Here is a 23,313-nt window from a genome sequence, read left to right as displayed (position 1 = left end):
AAAAATATATATAAAAATATATATATATATATATACACAAGGTGTCAGCCTGGCACTCCCGGGGTGCTAGTGCAACTGCCGTGGGTGCCTTCTGGCAGGGGGAAATGCAGGTCTCAGCTCAGTAACAATCAGCGGCACTCCAACGGACTTCAAAACAGCAAACTTTTAATGCACAATAGTGACCAACGTTTCGGGGACAACGCTCCCCGTTTTCAAGTCTTGCACACCTTGAAAACGGGGAGCGTTGTCCCCGAAACGTTGGTCACTATTGTGCATTAAAAGTTTGCTGTTTTGAAGTCCGTTGGAGTGCCGCTGATTGTTACTGAGCTGAGACCTATATATATATATATATATAAAAATAAAAATTGAGAAATAATAAAAATAAAAATAATAATAAAAATAATAATGATGATAATATAAAAATATATATATATATATATTACATAGGTTACATAGTAGGTAAGGCTGAAACAAGACTTGCGTCCATCTAGTTCAACCTGGTATAGATATCCATTGCTGATTTGGTAGGTTCTGATATTTTACAAACAGATTATATTTCTTATTTGTACCCATGGATGTTTTTATCCAGTAAATGTTGCCTTGAACGCATTTAATGAGCCAGCCGTTACCACCTCTCTGGGAAGAGAGTTCCAGGGTTTGACTGTTCTGACCGTAAAGAAATTCTTTCTACTAGCTGAATGAAATCTTTTTTCTTCTAATCTATACTCATGCCCTCGTGTCCTAGATTCCTTTCTAGTAGAAAAGAGGGTGTGTGACAGTTCCTTATATTGGCCCTTGATATACTTGTACATGTTGAGCATGTCCCCCCTTAAACGTCTCTTTTCCAATGTAAATAGTCCCAAATTGCTTAATCTCTCTCCGTAGCTTAAATTCTCCATTCCCCTAATAAGCTTTGTTGCTCGCCTTTGGATTTTTTCTAATTCTATGATGTCCTTTTTATAGTGTGGGGCCCAGAACTGCACTCTGTACTCGAGGTGAGGTCTCACCAATGCTTTATACCAGTGGCGTAAGTTCATCACAGTGGCCCGGAGGCAATATATATATTGGTGCCCCCCCTCCACACACAGACACGCACACACACAACCTTATATAATATGTTCTGAAATATCTGTGTTTTATACACAGAGAGAGAGAGAGAGAAAACACAGATATATTGCAGAACTCAGCTACAGAAGGGATATCAATGGCTTTCAATTAACTGATTTAAACTAGCAAGGTGCCCCCTTGGGAGCATTAGCCAGGCGGCAGATGACTCCATTGCCTCCCAGAGTTCTGCCCCTGCTTTATACAGTGGCATAATTACCCTTGAGTCCCTAGTTTCCATTCCCCTCTTAATACATGCCAGAATTTTGTTGGCCTTTTTTGTAGCTACATTACAATGGGCACTACATCCCAGTTTGCTGTCTATTTGGACTCCTAGATCCTTTTCAAGTATGGAATTACCCAGTTCCTCTCCGCTAAGGTTGTAACTTGCACACTGGTTGTGTCTTCCAAGGTGCATAACCTTACATTTATCTACATTGAACCTCATCTTCCATTTTTTTGCCCACTCATCTAGAATTGCAAGATCATTTTGAAGCATGGTGACATCTTCTGATGATTTGATGACTTTGCTAAGTTTTGTATCGTCCGCAAAGATGGATACATTGCTGAGTAACCCTATCCCAATATCGTTAATAAAAATGTTAAACAGAATGGGCCCCAAAACTGAACCTGGGGCACTCCACTTAGTACCGGTATTGTATCTGATACAGCACCATTCACAACCACTCTTTGTTCTCTATTACATAGCCAATTCCCTACCCATCTGCAGATATTTATATCTGCAGATATATATGCAGAACATTAAGTCCTTGTCCCAATGAGATTCTCTCTGTGTGTTCCTGTGTGTTTGCTGGTCCAAAAAAAACACCTCAGAAGGATTATCCTTATTGGTTTCTCTAGATCCTGTCTTTGGTCTTGCTCCCATATCCCCCCTTGAGTCCTTGAGTTTTGGGGATCTATATGGTGTTAAGGGGAGTGGTTCTCTGACTTGATGTATTATATTGATCCCTTTTGTCCCTATGATACGGGGATGATGGTTTATTATATCTATTAGAAAATGTTCTGTTTCTAGTTGAGTCTCTACGTTGGGGATATATCGGTTGTTTTTTTATTTTCTCATACTGTGTTGTCCTTTTCTTATATACCCGAATATCGCCCCCTCTGTAGTCCTCCTGATCTCTTTGAAATTTTTTACATTTCATTTCCATTAGTGAATTTTCAAATTTTAACATTTTATCTGTAAGTGTTTCCTCTCTTTCTTTATATTATTTTGTGCCTATATGTTTATCTATCTTTTTCTTTATAGTCTCAATCTCACTTTCTACAGTCTGTGCTTTTTTTAATCTAAATTCAACTACCAATTCCATTAATGAAAGTGAGCATTGGTCTAAAAGTGAAAGCCATCTTTTTTGGAAGGTTTCGTCATTTTGGAAGATTGATGGTTTTGTTAGACGCAGACTTCTGGGTATCATTTTATGGCTGGTGTATTTCTGTAAATTTACACCATCCAGCCAGTGTCTGGTCTCCTGTTTCAACAGATCTTCCAAATTTTCAAAATCTCCTTTAAGATCATTTTCAATAACAATTTATTTTTCTCTGGGATTGTCCCATTGTGAAAAATAGGTCTGCCTCCTATTTATACGTTCTTTAAAATTGGCAAAGCACCCCATGTCGGCTGCCCATTCAAGACAAGAGACAAGGAAAAAAGTGGTATATTCGAGATGGGGTACTCAGAGTACTCATTTTTTCTGTATTTTGTGTACTGCATAATTTATTATATATACATAAATGATAGAAAAACTCAAAACAATACAAAAAAGAACAAATCAACTCTCCCATTATATATATATATATATATATATATATATATATATATATACACCCCTTCATGCATGCGGTCTCTCTACAAATTTATGATGGAGTCGAATATATATCCAATCACATCAGATATCTTAGTATGTATATACATGTTCCCAGTCATTTCAGATTATACAACTTGTCCTTCTTCTAGAGATATTACATATTATTCTCTTGAATACCAATATATATATCCTTTATTATATATATATATATATATATATTTTTTTTTTTTTATTACTATTTTTATTATTATTTTTATTTTTATTATTTATCAATTTTTATTTTTATTTTTATTATATATATATTTTTTTATATATATATATATATATATATATATATATATTTTTTTTTTTAAATATTTTTTATTATTCAGAATTTTTATTATTAATATTATTTACACCCATTATCATTTTCCAATCCGAATATAACTTCATTTACTTCAGTCCTATAGAAATTTCACTGTAATGAATTATTATTATTATTATAATTTTATTTATAAGGCGCCACAAGTGTTTCGCAGCGCCGTACAAAGGAACAATACAGGGAAACAAAACTTGGCATAACATTGAATAAATAACAAAAATACAGTACAAATAAAGAGCGCCACAGATCAATACACATTACAGCTTGGATATAATTAGTGAGGACTAAATCAACATACAACTAGAGGCTTGAGGCCAATGATGGAGAGGAGTATGCAGACGAAGATGGTCACTGAGTGTTGGAGTAAAGGAGAGCTGTGAGTGAAATGTGAAGAGAAGTGGGCTTTGACAACAGGAGGGAAGAGGGCCCTACTCGGAGGAGCTTACAATCTAGTAGGAAGGGGAGACAGACAGATTACAAGAGGTGCAAGCAAGGGGGTGGTGGTTAGATAGCAGGATGTAAACAGGAAACAGGCAAGGGGTCGGAGAACCAGCTGGTTTATGCAGTGGAAGGGTACGCTTTGATGAATAGGTGAGTTTTCAGTGCCCGTTTGAAGCTTTGCAAGGTCGGGGAGAGTCTAATGGAGCGAGGGAGTGCGTTCCACTGAAGGGGTGCAGCACGGGCAAAGTCCTGTACTCTAGCATGGGAAGCAGTGATCAGGGTGGAGGAGAGACGAAAGTCGTCAGCTGACCGTAGAGGGCGGGAGGGTGTATGAATGGAGATGAGGTTAGAGATATATGGAGCAATGGAATTAGAGATGGCCCTGTATGTGAGTGTGAGGTGTTTGAAGAGGATTCTGTAGGGGAATGGAAGCCAGTGCAGATTTTGTTGAAGGGGAGTAGCAGAATTAGAGTGGCGGGAGAGGAAGATAAGCCTGGCTGCAGCATTGAGGACAGATTGGAGAGGAGCTAGTTGGGATTGAGCAAGGCCGGTGAGAAGAGCATTACAGTAGTCAAGCCGTGAGATGACCAATGAGTGGATGATCAGCTTAGTTGCACTCTGTGAGAGAAAGGGCCTGATGCGAGCAATGTTGCGTAACTGGAACCGGCAAGAATGGGCCAGCGTTTGGATGTGGGGTGCAAAGGAGAGGGAGGAGTCAAGAGTGACACCCAGGCAGCGGAGTTGGGGAACAGGGGAGATGATGGTGTTGTTAACAGTGATAGAGATATTAGTAGGGGGCATAGCTCTGGGTGGGGGAAAGATAATAAGTTCGGTTTTGTCCATATTCAGCTTCAGAAATCGCTCAGACATCCAGGTAGAGATGGCAGCGAGGCAGTTGGAAACTTGAGAGAAAACAGTGGAGGACAGATCAGGAGAGGAGAGGTAGATTTGGGTGTCATCTGCGTAGAGGTGATATTGGAAGCCAAAGGAGTTAATGAGTGCACCCAGAGAGGAGGTGTACAGAGAGAACAGAATGGGGCCAAGGACGGAACGCTGAGGGACCCCGACAGGAAGGATAGAAGGTGGTGAGGTAGAGCCAGAGGCAGAGACTGAGAAGGAACGGTTGAAGAGGTAAGAGGAAAACCAATTGAAGACTGTGCCAGAGAGGCCAATGTTTTGGAGTGTGTGGAGAAGGAGAGGGTGATCCACAGTGTCAAAGGCAGCAGATAGGTCCAAAAGGATAAGCAGGTAGAAGTGACCCTTGGATTTGGCTGACAGCAGGTCATTGGTGACTTTCACTAGGGCAGTCTCAGTGGAATGAAGTGGGCGAAAGCCAGATTGAAGGGGATCTAGGATGGAGTGGTCAGACAGGTAGCTGGTGAGACGCCTGTAAACCAGCCGTTCTAGTATTTTAGAGGCAATCGGGAGAAGAGAGATAGGGCAGTAGCTTGTGGGAGATAAAGGGTCCAGGTTAGGTTTTTTAAGAATAGGCGAGACCAGAGCGTGTTTGAAGGGTGAGGGAAAGATGCCAGTAGAAAGAGATAGGTTAAAGAGGTGAGCAAGGTGGGAGCAGCCAGTGGGGGAGAGGGAACTGAGGAGGGGAGAGGGTCCAAGGGACAGGTAGAGGGGGGAGAGGATGAGATGAGGGAGTGGACTTCCTCAGCTGTAGTAGGGCAGAAGGATGACAGAGTGGGGTAGTTGGTAGGGGAGGATGATTGGGGTGGGTGGGCAGCAGAGGGGGTATGGAAGGAGATATCATGTCGGATTACCTCAATTTTAGAGAGAAAGAAGGAGGCAAAGTCAGTGGCAGTGAGGGATGAAGGGAGGAGGGGTGGTGCAGGGCGAAGTAGAGTGTTGAAAGTTTCAAAGAGACGTCGGGGATTGGAAGAATGGGAAGAGATGAGAGATTTGAAGAAAGATTGTTTGGTATAGGAGAGAGCAGCGCTGTAGGAGGAGAGAATGAACTTGAAATGGAGGAAGTCTTCCAGAGAGTGAGATTTCCTCCAGAGGCGTTCAGCAGAGCGTGCACATTTTTGCAAGAAACAAGTTATTTTGTTGTGCCAGGGTTGTGGTTTAGAGCGTCGAAGGGGAACAGTGTGGAGGGGGGCTACAGAGTCGAGAGCAGAGGTGAGAGAAGAGTAATAGAAAGAGGCAGCCTGGTTGGGGCAAGTCATGGTTGAGAGAGGAGAGAGGAAAGTCTCCAGGGAAGACAGGACAGTGGGGTCAAGAGACCCGAGGTTACGTCTGGTGACTGTGGGTCTGGGCAATGAGGGGAGAGGGGAGGATGAGAGGGTGAAAGAGAGCAGATTGTGGTCAGAGAGTGGGAAGGAAGAATTAGAGAAATCAGAGAGATTACAATGGTGGGTGAAGACTAGGTCAAGGGAGTGTCCGAGATTATGAGTGGGGGTGGAGGTCCATTGAGAAAGTCCAAAGGAGGTGGTAAGGTCAAGAAGGTTAGAGGAGGCAGCATTATTGATGTCAATAGGAATGTTAAAGTCACCGAGGATGATAGAGGGGAGGTCAGAGGCGAGAAAGTGTGGAAGCCACGCAGCAAAGTTATCAAGGAAAGGGGAGCAGGGGCCAGGGGGGCGGTAGATTACAGCCACAAGGAGGTGAATGGGGTAGAAGAGGCGGATAGTGTGTACCTCAAAGGAGGAGAATGTGAGGGAGGGCTCAGGTGGGATGGCACGGAAGGTGCAGTTAGGGGAGAGGAGGATGCCCACTCCTCCACCCTGGCGGCCATCCGGTCTGACCGAGTGTGTGGAGAGGCCTCCATAAGAGAGGGCAGCAGGGGAGGTAGTGTCAGATGCGGACAGCCAGGTTTCAGTGATGGGGGTTTTGGTTGTCAATCGCACAAGACAAAATTTAGAGAACAATAGGACCCCTCAAATGTATGATCAACAATAATTTGCAAGTCAGGGGTGTGCTACCTAGGGACATGGGTATGAGAACAACAACTGGAGAGAAAAGATATGTCCTTAGTTAGGTGCACCTAGGAGTTAACAATAAAATTTAACCTTTATTAATAGATAATTAAAAGGCTGCGAAAATTAAAAATTAACATACAACATAAATGGGGTAAACACAATTTAAAACTAAGGTGGCAGGCAGAAACTGCTGTTTAAACTATTCAGTCTTTAATTCAATTGCATGTCCTTAACAACGTGGTGTAGGACCACCTTATCCTGGTAGGTCCTCACTCAGGTTGTATGATGTGTAGACACCCAGAAGCGGTGCAACCGACGCAGGCCCACTGGACTTTCTGCGGTATTGCCACACGCTCTAATGGGGTCTTGCGTTCTAGGAGTGGGTGCAAACCTCTTGTGACTCCTAGTTAATAATAATGTGTCCTATAGCTGATGTCGACAATTGGCCCGTCGACTGATTACTGAATAATTTCTATAGATGGTAAGTATTAGAGTTCTGAATGTGTCAATAGTACTCACAAATTCCTCCTAAATTGTATCTGGATATCCTCTTGGTACATGAAGACCGTGAGGAGACGAATTACCAGAGAGGATTGGCGTGACACTGGTACCACGGCTATACTCCCGCACCTTGTGAATAAATAGTGCAGGTGAGGTACTCGATAATGTAACCTGGATACCCCTAGCTGTGTATACACTCCGGGGAAATAAATAACCAGGGAGTACCAATTCTGAGGTGTATAATATATATGTCACTCTCAGAGTGGCATCGTGGTGTCTGGACCAGATGTTACAGGGTGTCCTATGAATATATATATGTATAGGACACCCTGTAACATCTGGTCCAGACACCACGATGCCACTCTGAGAGTGACATATATATTATACACCTCAGAATTGGTACTCCCTGGTTATTTATTTCCCCGGAGTGTATACACAGCTAGGGGTATCCAGGTTACATTATCGAGTACCTCACCTGCACTATTTATTCACAAGGTGCGGGAGTATAGCCGTGGTACCAGTGTCACGCCAATCCTCTCTGGTAATTCGTCTCCTCACGGTCTTCATGTACCAAGAGGATATCCAGATACAATTTAGGAGGAATTTGTGAGTACTATTGACACATTCAGAACTCTAATACTTACCATCTATAGAAATTATTCAGTAATCAGTCGACGGGCCAATTGTCGACATCAGCTATAGGACACATTATTATTAACTAGGAGTCACAAGAGGTTTGCACCCACTCCTAGAACGCAAGACCCCATTAGAGCGTGTGGCAATACCGCAGAAAGTCCAGTGGGCCTGCGTCGGTTGCACCGCTTCTGGGTGTCTACACATCATACAACCTGAGTGAGGACCTACCAGGATAAGGTGGTCCTACACCACGTTGTTAAGGACATACATGCAATTGAATTAAAGACTGAATAGTTTAAACAGCAGTTTCTGCCTGCCACCTTAGTTTTAAATTGTGTTTACCCCATTTATGTTGTATGTTAATTTTTAATTTTCGCAGCCTTTTAATTATCTATTAATAAAGGTTAAATTTTATTGTTAACTCCTAGGTGCACCTAACTAAGGACATATCTTTTCTCTCCAGTTGTAGGTTTCAGTGATGGCAAGAAGGTTAAAAAAGTGGGAGAAAAGTCTTTTTCTGTTAAAAACATATATAAAGGTAAATTTTACAGGCTCTTTAAACACGTTATGTCCACAATGTATAACTACACCAACGGCGTGTTTCTTTTGTGCCCAACATATTTATTAATTATAAGGACTTTGTCCGTCAGTGATAATTTCTGCCGATATACTATGCCATTACAACCATCACTTCCGTGTACAATGGTACGCATATGCGTTCATAGTTACATAGTTACATAGTAGGTAAGGCTGAAAAAAGACTTGCGTCCATCTAGTTCAACCTGGTATAGATATCCATTGCTGATTTGGTTGGTTCTGGTATTTTACAGACAAATTATATTTCTTATTTGTACCCATGGATGTTTTTCTCCAGTAAATGTTTGTCCAACTTTGCCTTGAACGCATTTAATGAGCCAGCCGTTACCACCTCTCTGGGAAGAGAGTTCCAGAGTTTGACTGTTCTGACCGTAAAGAAATTCTTTCTACTAGCTGAATGAAATCTTTTTTCTTCTAATCTATACTCATGCCCTCGCGTCCTAGATTCCTTTCTAGTAGAAAATAGGGTGTGTGACAGTTCCTTATATTGGCCCTTGATATACTTGTACATGTTGAGCATGTCCCCCCTTAAACGTCTCTTTTCTAATGTAAATAGTCCCAAATTGCTTAATCTCTCCCCGTAGCTTAAATTCTCCATTCCCCTAATAAGCTTTGTTGCTCGCCTTTGGACTTTTTCTAATTCTATGATGTCCTTTTTATAGTGTGGGGCCCAGAACTGTACTCCGTACTCTAGGTGAGGTCTCACCAATGCTTTATATAGTGGCATAATTACCCTTGAGTCCCTAGTTTACATTCCCCGCTTAATACATGCCAGAATTTTGTTGGCCTTTTTTGTAGCTACATTACAATGGGCACTACATCCTAGATTGCTGTCTATTTGGACTCCTAGATCCTTTTCAAGTATGGAATTACCCAGTTCCTCTCCACTAAGGTTGTAACTTGCACACTGGTTGTGTCTCCCAAGGTGCATAACCTTACATTTATCTACATTGAACCTCATCTTCCATTTTTTTGCCCACTCATCTAGAATTGCAAGATCATTTTGAAGCATGGTGACATCTTCTGGTGATTTGATGACTTTGCTAAGTTTTGTATCGTCCGCAAAGATGGATACATTGCTGAGTAACCCTATCCCAATATCGTTAATAAAAATGTTAAACAAAATGGGCCCCAAAACCGAACCCTGGGGCACTCCACTTAGTACCGGTATCATATCTGATACGGCACCATTCACAACCACTCTTTGTTCTCTATTACATAGCCAATTCCCTACCCATCTGCAGATATTTTCACCCAATCCTAGGTTCTCCATTTTATTAATCAATCTCTTGTGTGGGACAGTATCAAATGCTTTAGCAAAATCTAGGAAAATCACATCTACAGCATTTCCATTATCGAGGTTTTTGCTAACCTCTTCATAGAACCCTAGTAGATTAGTTTGGCATGAACGATTTTTCACGAACCCATGTTGGTTAGTACTGAGTAGAAGGTGATGATCTAAATATTCCTGGATACTATCCCTTAAAAATCCTTCAAATAGTTTACCCACAATTGATGTTAAACTAACGGGTCTGTAATTAGCGGGATCTTCCTTTTTTCCTTTTTTGAATATTGGCACTACCTCTGCTATTCTCCAATCTTTTGGTACTATACCTGACGATAGTGACTTGCTAAAGATATAATGTAGGGGGGTAGCTAGTTCATCCCTTAATTCCATTAATACCCTCGGATGAATCCCATCTGGCCCTGGTGACTTATTTGTTTTGAGTTTGCTTAGCCTCAGTATTAATTCTTTCGGCGTGAAATCCACAATGAGATCTGGCTTATTTGTCCCGTTTGTGGTAAATGTTCGTTCCACAGTCTGCTCTCCCTTAGTAAATACTGATGAGAAGAACTCATTTAACAGTTTTGCTTTTCCCTTGTCCTCAGTAACACTTTTTCCACTAGTATCAGTTAATGGGCCTATGTTTTCCTTAATTAAACGTTTACTATTTATGTATTTAAAAAATTTCTTTGGGTTGTTTTTGCTTTCAGTGGCTATGCACTCTTCATATAATATTTTAGCTGCTTTGATTACCCCTTTACAAGTTTTGTTTGATTCTTTGTATTTTGCGAATGCCTCCTCATTCAAGTTATTTTTATAGAATTTAAAGGCTCTGGTTTTATTGTTGATAGCTGACCTTACTTCTTTGTCCAACCATGGTGGCTTTTTTTTGTTGAATTTACCTTTAGTTACTTTAGGAATGTATTCAATAGTTAGTGAATCAAGCACCTTTTTTAGAGTATCCCACATTTCCTCTGCATTTTTTCCCTCCATAACCGTTTCCCACCCAATTCCTGTTAGGGCTTCCCTAAATAATTCAAAGTTCGCTTTTCTGAAGTTTAGTATTTTTGCAGTTCCTTTTTGATGTAATTTACTGAAGTTGATTTCCAGTGAAACCATATTGTGATCACTATTCCCTAATTGTTCAATTACTTTTGTGTTTGAAACTAAGTCTGTGTTATTTGTTAATACTAAGTCCAAGAGCGCCTCATCACGAGTTGGAGTTTCTACCGTTTGTGTAATAAACTGGTCTTTAAGTAAGCTTAAGAACCCATTGCTTCTTGCTGATTTACCTGTTTCGTTTTCCCAATCAATGTCGGGTAAATTAAAATCCCCCATAATTAATACCTGACCCTGATTTGATGCTTGTTTGATTTGGTTTAAAAGAAGAGACTCTTCCCTTTCATTTATATTTGGTGGTCTATAGCATACCCCTATTATAAATTTGTTTTTTGGTTTCTTATTATTGTCGGTTATCTCTGCCCACACTGTCTCCGAGTTGTCGTCTTCCAGGTCTGTGCTCATATTTTTCTCACATGATGTTAAGTTATTATTTACATATAGGCACACACCCCCGCCCCTTCTATTTTCCCTGTCTTTCCTGTAGAGTGTATATCCCTCCATGTTTAATGCCCAGTCATGCGACTCATTACACCATGTTTCTGTAATACCAATGATGTCGTAGTCATCCCTACTGATCACCGTTTCAAGCTCCCCGATTTTACTCACTAAGCTTCTTGCATTAGCCAGTAAGCATTTTAATTTATGTTTATTTTTAGATATGGCTCTAATATTGTGATTAGTTTCACCCCAGGACCCATTTGAATTCTTTACTAGCTTCCTCTTTCCCCTCTCCCCTTCAATAGACTCTCTACAGGCCTCCCCACCATGCACACTGCCTGCCCTCTCCATAGTTCCGGGAATTCTTCCTCTGTCATTCCCTCCTTCCCGTATACTAAGATCATCTGTACCTAAGAACTGTAATGGGGTAACGTGACTGTTACAACATAACATTTTATTACATGACATTCCTGATGCACCCTGAGAGTTACCCCCGATTATACCCTTGTTATGTCCCAGGACTTTATCTATGTCTCCGTCCCCCCCCCCATCTCCTTCCCCCATATGATTCCTGATCCCAGTCCGGCTTCTCTCCCTGATGGTCCCATAATGTCTTGCTGCCCCCACCCCCCCGTCGCCTAGTTTAAAATCTCCTCCAACCCTCTAACCATCCTTCCCCCCAGCACCGCAGCCCCCTCCTCGTTCAGGTGCAATCCATCACGGCAAAAAAGATGGCGCCTGACCGAGAAGTCCGCCCAGTGTTCCATGAACACAAATCCCTCTTTCCTACACCAATCCTTAAGCCACACATTTACCTCCCTGATCTCCCTCTGCCTCCCTGAGCTAGCGCGTGGCACTGGTAATATTTCCGAGAAAATTACCCTAGATGTCCTCGCCTTTAATTTCTTACCTAATTCCCTATACTCTTTCTTGAGGACATCCCACCTACCATTGACTTTGTCGTTGGTGCCGATGTGCACCAAGACCGCCGGGTTGCTCCCAGCCCCTCCCAACAATCTGTCGACTCGGTCCGCGATGTGCCGTACCCGAGCACCCGGGAGGCAACAGACCGTGCGGCGATCGCGGTCCCGATAGCAGATTGCCCTGTCTGTTCTCCTAATGATGGAATCCCCTACCACCACTATCTGCCTTGGTACCTCACTAACTGTCATCCCGTTTGAGCTAGAGGGACCTCTCCTCTGGTTGCTAGAGGGAGCCGTCTCCTCCAGCTCCGTCATTTCGTCTCTATCCTCCCCCGAAACTTCGTCCAACCGGGCAAATTTGTTCGGGTGTGATAGATCCGAGATGTCGTTCCTGTCCCTCCTGTCCCTCTTGCTTCCCCTTCTAACCGTGACCCAGCTGGCTACCTGATCCTCCTCCTCTACCAGTGACCCCATCTGCAACTCCTCCACCGTTCTATTAAGGCTTTGCTCAAGATTGGAAATATCCCTCAGTCGCTGAACGGTCCGCTCTAGATCAGTGACCTGGGCTTCCAGGGCGGACGTTCGCTCACATCTCGTGCAGATGTATTCGCACTGGGACTCTTGCTCCAGGTGCGCATACATCTTGCACAACATGCACTGAGTGAGATTCTCAATCAGGGCCCCACCCATGGAGTGCCGTGGTCAGCCAATCCAAAGCAGCCATTCACTGACATACAAACTCCGTAGGCGGAATCACGTCATTTTTTGGGACGCGCACAGTATGCGTTCCACCAGCCGGAAACTGGGACGCGGCGTGCATTCCAGTCGGCTCTCACCGTGCGATACCAGCACTTCTAGATCTCCTGTCTTCTAAGGTAACTAGCTCTTACTAATACCATCAATCTAGGTCTGCCTCCTATCTATTAGAGTAACATATAAGTTTAATTTAACCTTATTTTTAAACATACATTCTAGGATCAATTGGATAATTGTTTAATTATGTAAATGTATACTTCCTGTATGTGGGTATTTAAAACCAACCTACCTACCAAGTGCCATACCTTTGATAAAGTCGTAAGGTTACGACGAAACATGTTAGGCAGCACTTGCTACTTTTAACTTAGACTCTGAAGGCTTTCTGGACACTGCTGTTCACCTCTCCCTGCCCACCCTTGGACCCCCTCATTGCCCCAATACCCGGATTGCTCCCCCCTTGACTTCATCTCTCATCCACTGTGGATCCCCATTTCCGCATACATCGTGAGGACCTTTCCTATACCCAGGAACGAGATCATCCTCCAGCGTGAACTAACCCACTGTGGATTACAAATTTCGCACCATCGTGAGGACCCCCACATCAACTTGGGAACAAGACCATCCTCCAGCGTTATCTTTGCAATCCAGCACGGTATTCTGTTTTCATTACCATCAAAGGGTATAAATCCATTGGATCAAGGAGCCCAATATTTATATGGGAGCAAGATAAAATCAGCAGTGTTCCAGATACATAAGTATAAACCTTCTTTGTCTAAATTTTTATACATACATTATCTTAAATCCTGTCATTGATGTCTTTTTTATTTTTATCTTAATAATAAATTAACTTTGTAATATCCAATTGATCCGTTTCTAGCGCTCCACATCATTTTTCTTTTATTCACCCATACTGTAGAGGGTTGACACCCTTTAAGTTGGAGCAGCTTGGCACAGCACCCCACAAGGCGCCTGTTCCTACTCTGAGTACCCCATCTCGAGTATACCACTTTTTTCCTAGTCTAGAACACTACATGATAATAGAATTCAGAGATATTGGTTACATACTGTATATTTGCGCAAATTTATGTGTAAGCCCCCAAGCCATTGTCAAGGCTTCTCTGTATATCAGGGGTCCCTAGTGCTATATCTAGGTGGAGGGTGCGGCACCCCAAAAAAACAGCATAAGCTTGAAAGCCCAGAGTAGCACACCAGTGAAATACTATATCATTAATAAATATTAACACTATATGAAATGTAATTAAAATATTAAAGAAATAGTGTTAGTGAGAAAAAAATGTGCTAAGTGGTAATAGAATGTAAAGATGTGCCACAATAAAGCCACCTAGCCCAATCAGTCATGGGGCACCATACCCCACACCACCGTTACCCTAAATTGGGTCTACGATTAACAAGTAAGGAGCCATTATCATGTGGCTCCGTGCTGGTTAATTGAAGACCTAATTTAGGGTAATAGAACACATGCAGTATAAAGGGCCTTATTTAGAATTAGGAGTAATCACATACTTACATAAACGTAAGGCTGGATCCATATTTTTGAGTCTGGAAAAATAATTTAGGTTGATCAGATTGATAAATATATTGCTTCTTATGTGCTTATTTAATGCCATTGATGGGCATGTTGGTTGGGTACACATTGTTCTGATGTTTAGCCAGCCTAACACTTTAAACACATTAAGAAGAATAAAGGTGCTGAGATGTACAGTAATTGGAGTTGATTTTAGCAGGCAGGAAAATGTTGTAAAAAGTCAGATGTTAGCGTTTCTAACTTTTTACATGGACACAGGCAGTGTCATTTTGTGCATCTTTAATATTCCGAATGCAAGTTGAATCCAACTTCTCATTATATTTTCAGAATAGGAAGCATTCAATTCCAACCAGTTGCAGGTTAGACTGTATGGTAACCGAGTTAGAAACTGACCCAGAAGAAGCTTCTGGGGATAAAAGTTATATACAGCCTGCCTATATTCTGTATATACTGTGATTGCGACTGCATCTGCACAAAAAAATGTTATACTTCAGTGTTTCCCAGCCAAACAGTGTAACATTATTTGGTATGCAGATACAGTTGCATACAATGATATGTGGCATGCCTATATTTTGTGTTAAACTGTAGCTGCATACCAAATAATGAAAAGCTTCCGACTTTTAATTAACTCCGTCATTATTAAATTAGCCAAGTTTACAAAGGGAGAAATTTACTAAAAAAAAAATCCTGGCAAAAATCATATTTTCATACAAAAATACAATTTTTTTTGGTGTATACGTATTTTTGGCATTTACTATGCCAAAAAAAACGTATTTTCGTATTCTTAATGATGGGACATTCGTATTTGTATTTACAAATACAAATGTCTATACCATCGATAGAATACGACAGGAATCACCATTCAAAAGAATGGTGGTTCCTGATTTACTAAGCAGCCATATTGATAATACGGCTGCTGATTGGCGTGAAACAGCCACGAAAATATGGCAGGAAAATACACCTTTTTTTCCTGTCGTATTTGCTTTAAGCCTGCATGGATCAGTCAGATCCGTGCAGGATTTAGTGTAAAAAAAAATAGAAAAATAAATACATTTTTTTTTTAAACGGTGTGGGGTCCCTCCACAGCCGTAACCAGCACCAGGCTGAAAGATCCGGGGCCGGTAATATAAAATCAGGGAACCCGACAAATAGGGGTTCCCTGATTTTTAACAACCAGCCCCAGGCTCCAGGTCCGGGGCTGGTTCCCAAAATACGGGGGACAAAATGACTAGGGGTTCCCCGTATTTTAAGAACCAGCCCCAGGCTCAACCAGCCAGCAGGGTAATGCCACAGCCGGGGGGAGACTTTTTATACAAGTCCCCCCGGCCAAAGCATTAACCCACTGACCGGTCAGCCTGGCCAGGGGCCCTGGGGGAGTGGGGACCCCCCCAATAAAGGTGTCCCCTCCTCCAGGACTTACCTGACCAGGCTGAAGCCTGGTGCTGTCCTTGATGCCCCTGGGCGGTGGGCATCGAGCTGATTGTGTGTAAAAAAAATAGAATAAACTGTGGAACTATGAGTCCCAGCAAGCCTACCCTGCAAGCTGGGACTTGGAGAACCACAAAATGGGCGTGGTCATGGGCGTGATCATGGGCATAGCCATATGACATGAGGGGGAGTGGCTACATGACAAAACTTTACAACACAATGACATTTCTGTTTGGGCTTGTGCACATATATGCCCCCACAGTGCCAGATATAATTTACCCCCACAGTGCCACACATATATGCCCCCCCAGTGCCAAGTATGCCCCCAGTGCCAGATATGCCCCCACAGTGCCACACATATGCCCCCACAGTGCCACACATATGCCCCCCAGTGCCACACATACGCCCCCACAGTCCCATACATATGCCCCCCAAAGTGCCAGATATGTGCCAGATATGCGCCAGCAGTGCCAGATATGCCCCTAGTGCCAGATATTCCCCCACAGTGCTTAGTATGCCCCCAGTGCCACACATGCCCCCACAGTGCCACACATTTGCCACTAGTCCCAGATATGCCCCCACAGTGCCACACATATGCCCTCACAGTGCTAGGTATGCCCACAGTGCCGCACATCAATGCCCCCACAGTGTCACACATATGCCCCTAGTGCCAACTATCATATTCCCAGAGTGCCACACATATACCCCCACAGTGCTAGATATGCCCACACAGTGCTAAGTATGCCCCCAGTGCCACACATACACCCCCACAGTGCCATACATATGCCCGCAAAGTGCCACTTATGCCCCAGCAGTGCCAGATATGCCCCTGGGGGGTGTTCATATACAGTATATGTGCATGTGGGGGATGTGTGTCTACAGTATGTGTGTTTGGGGGTGTTCATATACACTATACAGTATGTGCATGTGTGAGTGGGGATCACAGCACCCTCGCACCCAATCCTCACCCACTCCACCGCCTCACCCACCCAATTCTGCACCCCCACATCCACCTCAAAACAACACATCCGCCCCTCCTGCACCCTCAGTATTTCCCCACCCGCCTCTCCTGCACACACCATCTTTCAATCAATAAAGGCCTTCACATGAAGGTGTGAAGAGCGCCCGTAGGGCGCGATGAATCACCTAGTATTCATAATATAAAACATAAAAGTAAAGAAAGAAACTAGTCTATAGAAAATTATACAATGTTTTTTTGAATAATACATTTTGAATTTTCTGGTTTATTTTCCTTTTTTATTGCTTATGTACAGGTCTCACTTACCTCTGTCTTTTGCTGTCTTTGAGCGTCTTTTTATTCTTTTGTTCTGTATGCTTTGAGTTCACTTATCAAGTTTAGGACAGCCTGTGTAGGAATGGTGTGCAGAATTATCATATCAGGTCAGCAGCTATTCATGAACAGAGAAGTGAAAACACAACTAGATGTTTCGAAATCAATGGGATGAGTATTTCCAGTGAAGTCTTATAACTGCTGTAGTGGACAAAACTGTAGTTCTCAATAGGCCTACCACAGAACTGTTGCAATAGGCACCACTGAAAAACATGCTGTTCTAGCTTATACTGTCCCAATTCTACCACAAGAGCACAAATACATATTTAATTAAAAAATGTATACGGGAAGTGCCATAACTAGACATTTTGGTGCCCTGTGCCAGAAAGGGAATTGGTGACCACTCTATATTGTAATACGGACAGTGCACAAGGAAAAGTCCCTTAAACACACTACCCATTGTAGAGCCCCTTAGACACACTGTGCCAGGTTGAGCCCCTTAGACACCATGCCCCAATTAGAGCCCCCAATACATATTATGTTCGGTAGAGAGACAATTACACAGATTACACAAGACAGTGCCCCATTGCACTTTAAGCCCCTTATACATATTACGCCAGGCAGAGACCCATTACACATTACAACAGGTAGAGCTCCCATTAGACGTTACAAAAGGCAGAGCCCCCACTACACATTATGCCAGGGAGAGTCCCCGGTAGATGTTACACCAGGCAGGGCCCTTTTATACATTACAACAGGAAGATCCTTTACATGCTATGCTAGGCAGAGCATCCAATACACGTTACACCAGACAGAGTCCTTTTACACATTAGACTAGGCTTAGCCCCCTGCTACATGTTATGCCAGGCAGAGACCCTGCTATGCCAGAAAGGGCCCCCGTTACACCAGGTAGAGTCCATTACACATTACGACAGGCAAAGCCCGTTACACATTACAACAGGCAGGGCCCCATTACACATTATGACAGGAAAAGCCCCATTACACATTACAACAGGTAGAGCCCCATTACACACATTACTTCAGTTAGAGACAGAGAGAGATAGGTAAATAGTGTTCATTCTAGCACCCGTTATCTTTGAAAACTCATGCAGTTCCTCTTCCCTGCTTGGGGTGTCTGCTGTGGTGTTTCTAGGCCAGACAGTGTTTCTGTCTGCTGTGGTGTTTGCATATCAGTGCTGATATACAGACCACACTGTGCTAGAAGCACTACAGCAGACAGCGACACCCCAGGCAGGGAAGAGGAATTGCATGAGTTTTCCAATATAGCGGGTGCTAGAATGAACACTACATAAAGAGAGAGAGAGGGGAAGTGAGGTGGACCGAGTACTACTGGACTCCAGCAGGTCCAGAGGACTATGGATGGGGACGGGCACTTCTTAAAATTAAGCCCCACCCCCTTAATACATGCAAATCGCCCAGGGGCATCGAGGACAGCACCAGGCTTCAGCCTGGTCAGGTAAGTCCTGGAGGGGGGAGACCCCTTCATTGGGGGGGTCCCCACTCCCCCAGGGCCCCTGGCCAGGCTGACTGGTCGGTAGGGTTAATGTTTTGGCCGCGGGACCTTATATCATAAGTGTCCCCCGGCTGTGACATTACGCTGCTGGCTGGTTTGGCCTGGGGCTGGTTCTTAAAATACGGGGGGCCCCTAGTCATTTTGTCCCCCGTATTTTGGGAACCGGACCTGGAGCCTGGGGCTGGTTGTTAAAAATCAGGGAACCCCTATTTGTCGGGTTCCCTGATTTTTAATTACCGGCCCCGGCTCTTTCAGCCTGGTGCTGGTTACAGCTGTGGGGGGGACCCCACGCTGATTTTTTTTTTATTTTTATTTTATTTTTCTGTTTTTTTTACACACTGCAGCCTGCACGGATCTGACTGATCCGTGCAGACTGCCTGTACGAATTCGTATTAGCGGCCGTATATATGTGCCGCTAATACGAATGGTTACACCATGGGTCCTCAAACTGCGGCCCTCCAGATGTTGTGAAACTGCAAATCCCAGCATGCCTTGCCCCAGCTTTGCTATAAGGGAGTGTTAAAACTGTGGCAAGGCATGCTGGGATTTGTAGTTTCACAACATCTGGAGGGCCGCAGTTTGAGGACCCATGGGTTACACCATCGGAGGGTTACAAAGCAGTCGTATATGACTGCTTTGTAATTTCCCCTCCGGAACACGACTTTGCATACGACTGAAACAGTCGTATGCAGTCGGAGGGGAAATACCAATACGAAAAACTAGGTTTTTCATATTGGTAAATTTCCCCCTATATGTCATTTAATGGTATAGTACATTAAATGCCATTATAAGCGTCAAAATCGCATTGCATTGCATGCCATACCAAAACGGCATGCGATGCGATTTTACTACGTTTGCGTACGTAGTAAAATCGGGCGCCGTCATAATACACAAGTACCCATGGTTCCTCTCATGGCATATAGTATGCTATGAAATTCTGCAACTGGGATGCCCCACCATATCATGCTATGTCTGGGAGTCTTGAATCACACGCTATAAGCAAAGATATAAGAAAACACATCTGGAACTATTACACTGGTTTATTTAACCACTATTATATTTATATTGATTTATTATATATATATATATATATATATATATATATATATATATATATATATATATATGGCATTTTTGTGTGTGTGTGTGAACGAAATGTTCAATCTGTTCTGGAATAATCTCTGAAAAGTTAAACATGACAGCACTAATGGGAATATTTATTATACTTTGAGAATTGAATGTGATTTACATGTGATAAAATTTACTGTGTATTGTAGTATATGTGATTACCAGCACAATGTATTTATGACAGATTACCAGAAAATCATATGGTAAAAAACAGGGGACGTGGGCTCATAGGGACAGCCTAGGATCAGGGACTCCGCTGATGGCTCAGGGGCTCAGGGCCGCTAGGCCGTGTGGTGTTGTAAATCACATGACACTGCGTCAGATAAATCACATGTGATTTATCTGACGCAAATTGGATGTATAAAATGTACGTCAAATTTGTATGTCAAATTGTATGTAGGCCCCCTGGGAAGCTGCTGGGGAAGTTCAAGGGAAATCAGATGCAATTTACAGGTCAGATAAATCTTACTAGTGTATGGGGGCCTTAAGACTTTGGTTTTCCTCTGTATTGGGAAAAGAGGGGGATACTCCAGGTATGACTAGTGGTGTCCAACTGGGTGAGCAGCGTAGAGGGGGTTTGCCAACATCAATATTTGTGGGCCCAGAAAGAAGGACACTACTCAATTGAGGTGACATCTCCAATTATTCTTTCTCAATATACTGGATGGAGCTACTTTTTTCATGTTTAAATATTTGTATTGCTCAGTGATGAGCTTTCATAATACTTTGTTTTTAAATATGTTGTAATAATAAACGCACACATTTTATTTTTATTAATTCCACTGTGATACAGTTTGTCATTTATTGTATAGCGCAACTATCCCCACCATCTATTTGTATCTATATAAAGGGAGTGACACCCTTCTTGTTGCAGCTTGGCAAGGCAACCCTATTACAGGCGACCCATACAGATATGCAAGTACCTGTAATTTTAGCCATTGTAGCTAGAGAACACTGGTATTATGCAAGGCAGGCAAATATTTATCACTTTTGTAAGCTACATGGACCATTGCACGGGCTAATTAGAACCCTCTGAATTTGTACCTCCAATCGAATTGCTTTTGCTTCTAAACTATTTCTGGTACTGTGTGTACTCCATGGCCCTTATTCTGATCGGTGCGTACTTTCCCGAATTCTTACGTAGCGGTACGCACGCCACGCTGTGCGGACATCGTCCGTAGAAACGCATCCCGAGCCTCCGCATTCGGACGGACTCACTCTTTAAGAAGAGGGCGTGTGTACGGACGACATACAAACCTTGCGTGTGCGGTGGACACGCACACATTCTGCACGGTCTTACAGCATAAGCACGGTCTTACCGCGTTAGAATGGATGGGAACCTGGCCGTACGCACCGATGCGGTGTATTTACACACAAATCACCACTCTTATCAGAACACCCAAATCTGTAACATGACCCACTTATGCAATTAGGCTACCTCATTCAAAACGGATTGTTTTTAATGGTCATCTATTATTTATCTAATTGATCATTAAACACTTTACTACCACTTTACATTAACCCTTTCATCATGCTAAGTTCACAACATTCTTTGTATGCATATTACATCATCAATTATTCTTCACCCGCAAACACACACATACAAATCAACACACTATGTACATCTTTACATTACCCTTCACTTGCAGCCACTTTTATGCACTAAACCCATCTATATATACTGTATATCCCTTTTGCACCTTACATAAATAAACACCACTATTTATACTTATATACTTATATTTATACTTATACTGTAAAATTATACAATAACACACAGACCACTTATAACTTTAACTGGAAAACTTTATTTACATCTTACAAAAGTAAAAAAAAAAGGTCTTCAGACCAGGAGGTCGCATACATTTTTAACCTTTTCTGCCAGGAGCAGAAGGTGCTGGTGCAGTCTGAGGAGTCTCAACCCCTCGCCTTCTTGCCTCTGGTCATCTGTTAAAGGGGGATAAACATTAATTATGCTAATCAGGTAGACCTTGTACTGTCAATCCTAAGTACCTACAGCATGCGAAATCATACATACAAACAATTACATAGGCAATACTGTTTGTAATGGTAAAAAATAAAATGGGCCCACACACACACACTGGCTTACACTACTGAATATGTGACTGATAAAAATCTCCTGCCTTAACAATCACCAATCTACTAGAAAGCTACATCCAATACAACATGCCACATTTTGCCATACATATATACCTGCATGTCACTGCTTAATAGCTAAACTGCATGATAGATAGATACATAGATGGATACATAGATGGATGGATGGATACATAGATGGATGGATAGATACATGGATGGATGGATGGATGGATGGATGGATGGATGGATGGATACATGGATGGATGGATACATGGATGGATGGATGGATGGATGGATACATGGATGGATGGATACATGGATGGATGGATACATGGATGGATGGATGGATACATAGATGGATGGATAGATACATGGATGGATGGATACCACATTTAAAGGCTAGCCTAGTCCCTCTACCCCTTACTTCCGGAATCATTGTCACATTGCCAGATAGGTGAAACTGCTGCACTAATCCGCTTCCTTACACCAAACAATTTCTAAAGTCAATGCATCCTACAAAATAGCTTGGCAAAATACATGGCAACAACACGGGCCAACTGGCTAGAGGGGGGCCCAGGGGAACTGCCCACTTGGGACTCCATTATAAATCACGCCTCACCATACTCCATTGATGTTTTTTTCTGCTAGTATAGAAAGGCCCTCCATAAATAAACACGCATCACCTACCTGAGCCTCCAGATTCCACGTTTGCAGCTTGGGCTTATAACCCCTAAGTGTGTCTGTTGTAACCCACTTTTGTTTTTTAATTAATAATAGAGTAAAACACACAAGATTCACCAGTGGTACCTAACAAATAGTAGTACCACCAATTATTAATGATGCCTTATGTTTACCTACCACTTCCTTCAACCTCCACCACCTCACACGCCTCCTCCTCTTCCACGACCTCCTCGGCCACCTCCTCGTGGCCCATCAACTCCGAGGCAACCTCCTCCTGGGCCGCCTCCTCCGAGCCCACCTCCTCCTGGGCCACCTCCTCATGGGCCGCCTCCTCCGAGCCCACCTCCTCCTGGGCCACCTCCTCATGGGCCGCCTCCTCCGAGCCCACCTCCTCCTGGGCCACCTCCTCATGGTCCGCCTCCTCATGGTCCGCCTCCTCATGGGCCACCTCCTCCTGGCCCTGCTCACGGGCCCGTCTTGCACGGTCACGTGCTGTAAGGAAAATCAAAATGCAGAGTGTTAAATAAGTCACATGATTTGTTCATTCATCAAGCATCCCAAAAAATGACATATTAAACCCACATTACAGCATGTCAAACATGAGGTACCACACAAATAGTGTATGCCATGTTTAACTCATGATCAACCAGGTTACCTTATTGTCAAAAAAAAAGGTCATGGAAGCATTAAT

General features: G+C 42.9%; 1 protein-coding gene across 3 annotated transcripts in view; it reads right to left on the bottom strand.

Moving 5' to 3' along the window:
- LOC146045287 (transmembrane protein 272-like) overlaps positions 1-17,349 on the bottom strand; it is a 34,708-nt gene extending 17,359 nt beyond the window's left edge. For all 3 annotated transcript variants that reach the window (XM_083164033.1, XM_083164034.1, XM_083164035.1), the window contains exons 1-2: positions 17,174-17,349; positions 14,443-14,474 (exon numbers count right to left, since the gene is read on the bottom strand). Coding sequence is in view for 1 of the 3 variants with exons in the window: in XM_083164035.1 (XP_083020161.1) it covers positions 14,443-14,464 (22 nt within the window). In the remaining 2 variants the exon portion in view is untranslated. The remainder of the gene's footprint in view (positions 1-14,442; positions 14,475-17,173) is intronic.
- Between the last annotated feature and the right edge of the window lie 5,964 nt (positions 17,350-23,313).

This window comes from Crinia signifera, chromosome 11 (genome assembly GCF_055691185.1).
Source record: "Crinia signifera chromosome 11, ASM5569118v1, whole genome shotgun sequence".
In the NCBI taxonomy this organism is placed as follows: domain Eukaryota; kingdom Metazoa; phylum Chordata; class Amphibia; order Anura; family Myobatrachidae; genus Crinia; species Crinia signifera.
Note: the sequence above shows the minus strand (reverse complement) of the source record. Positions and strands in the feature narration are given on the sequence as shown.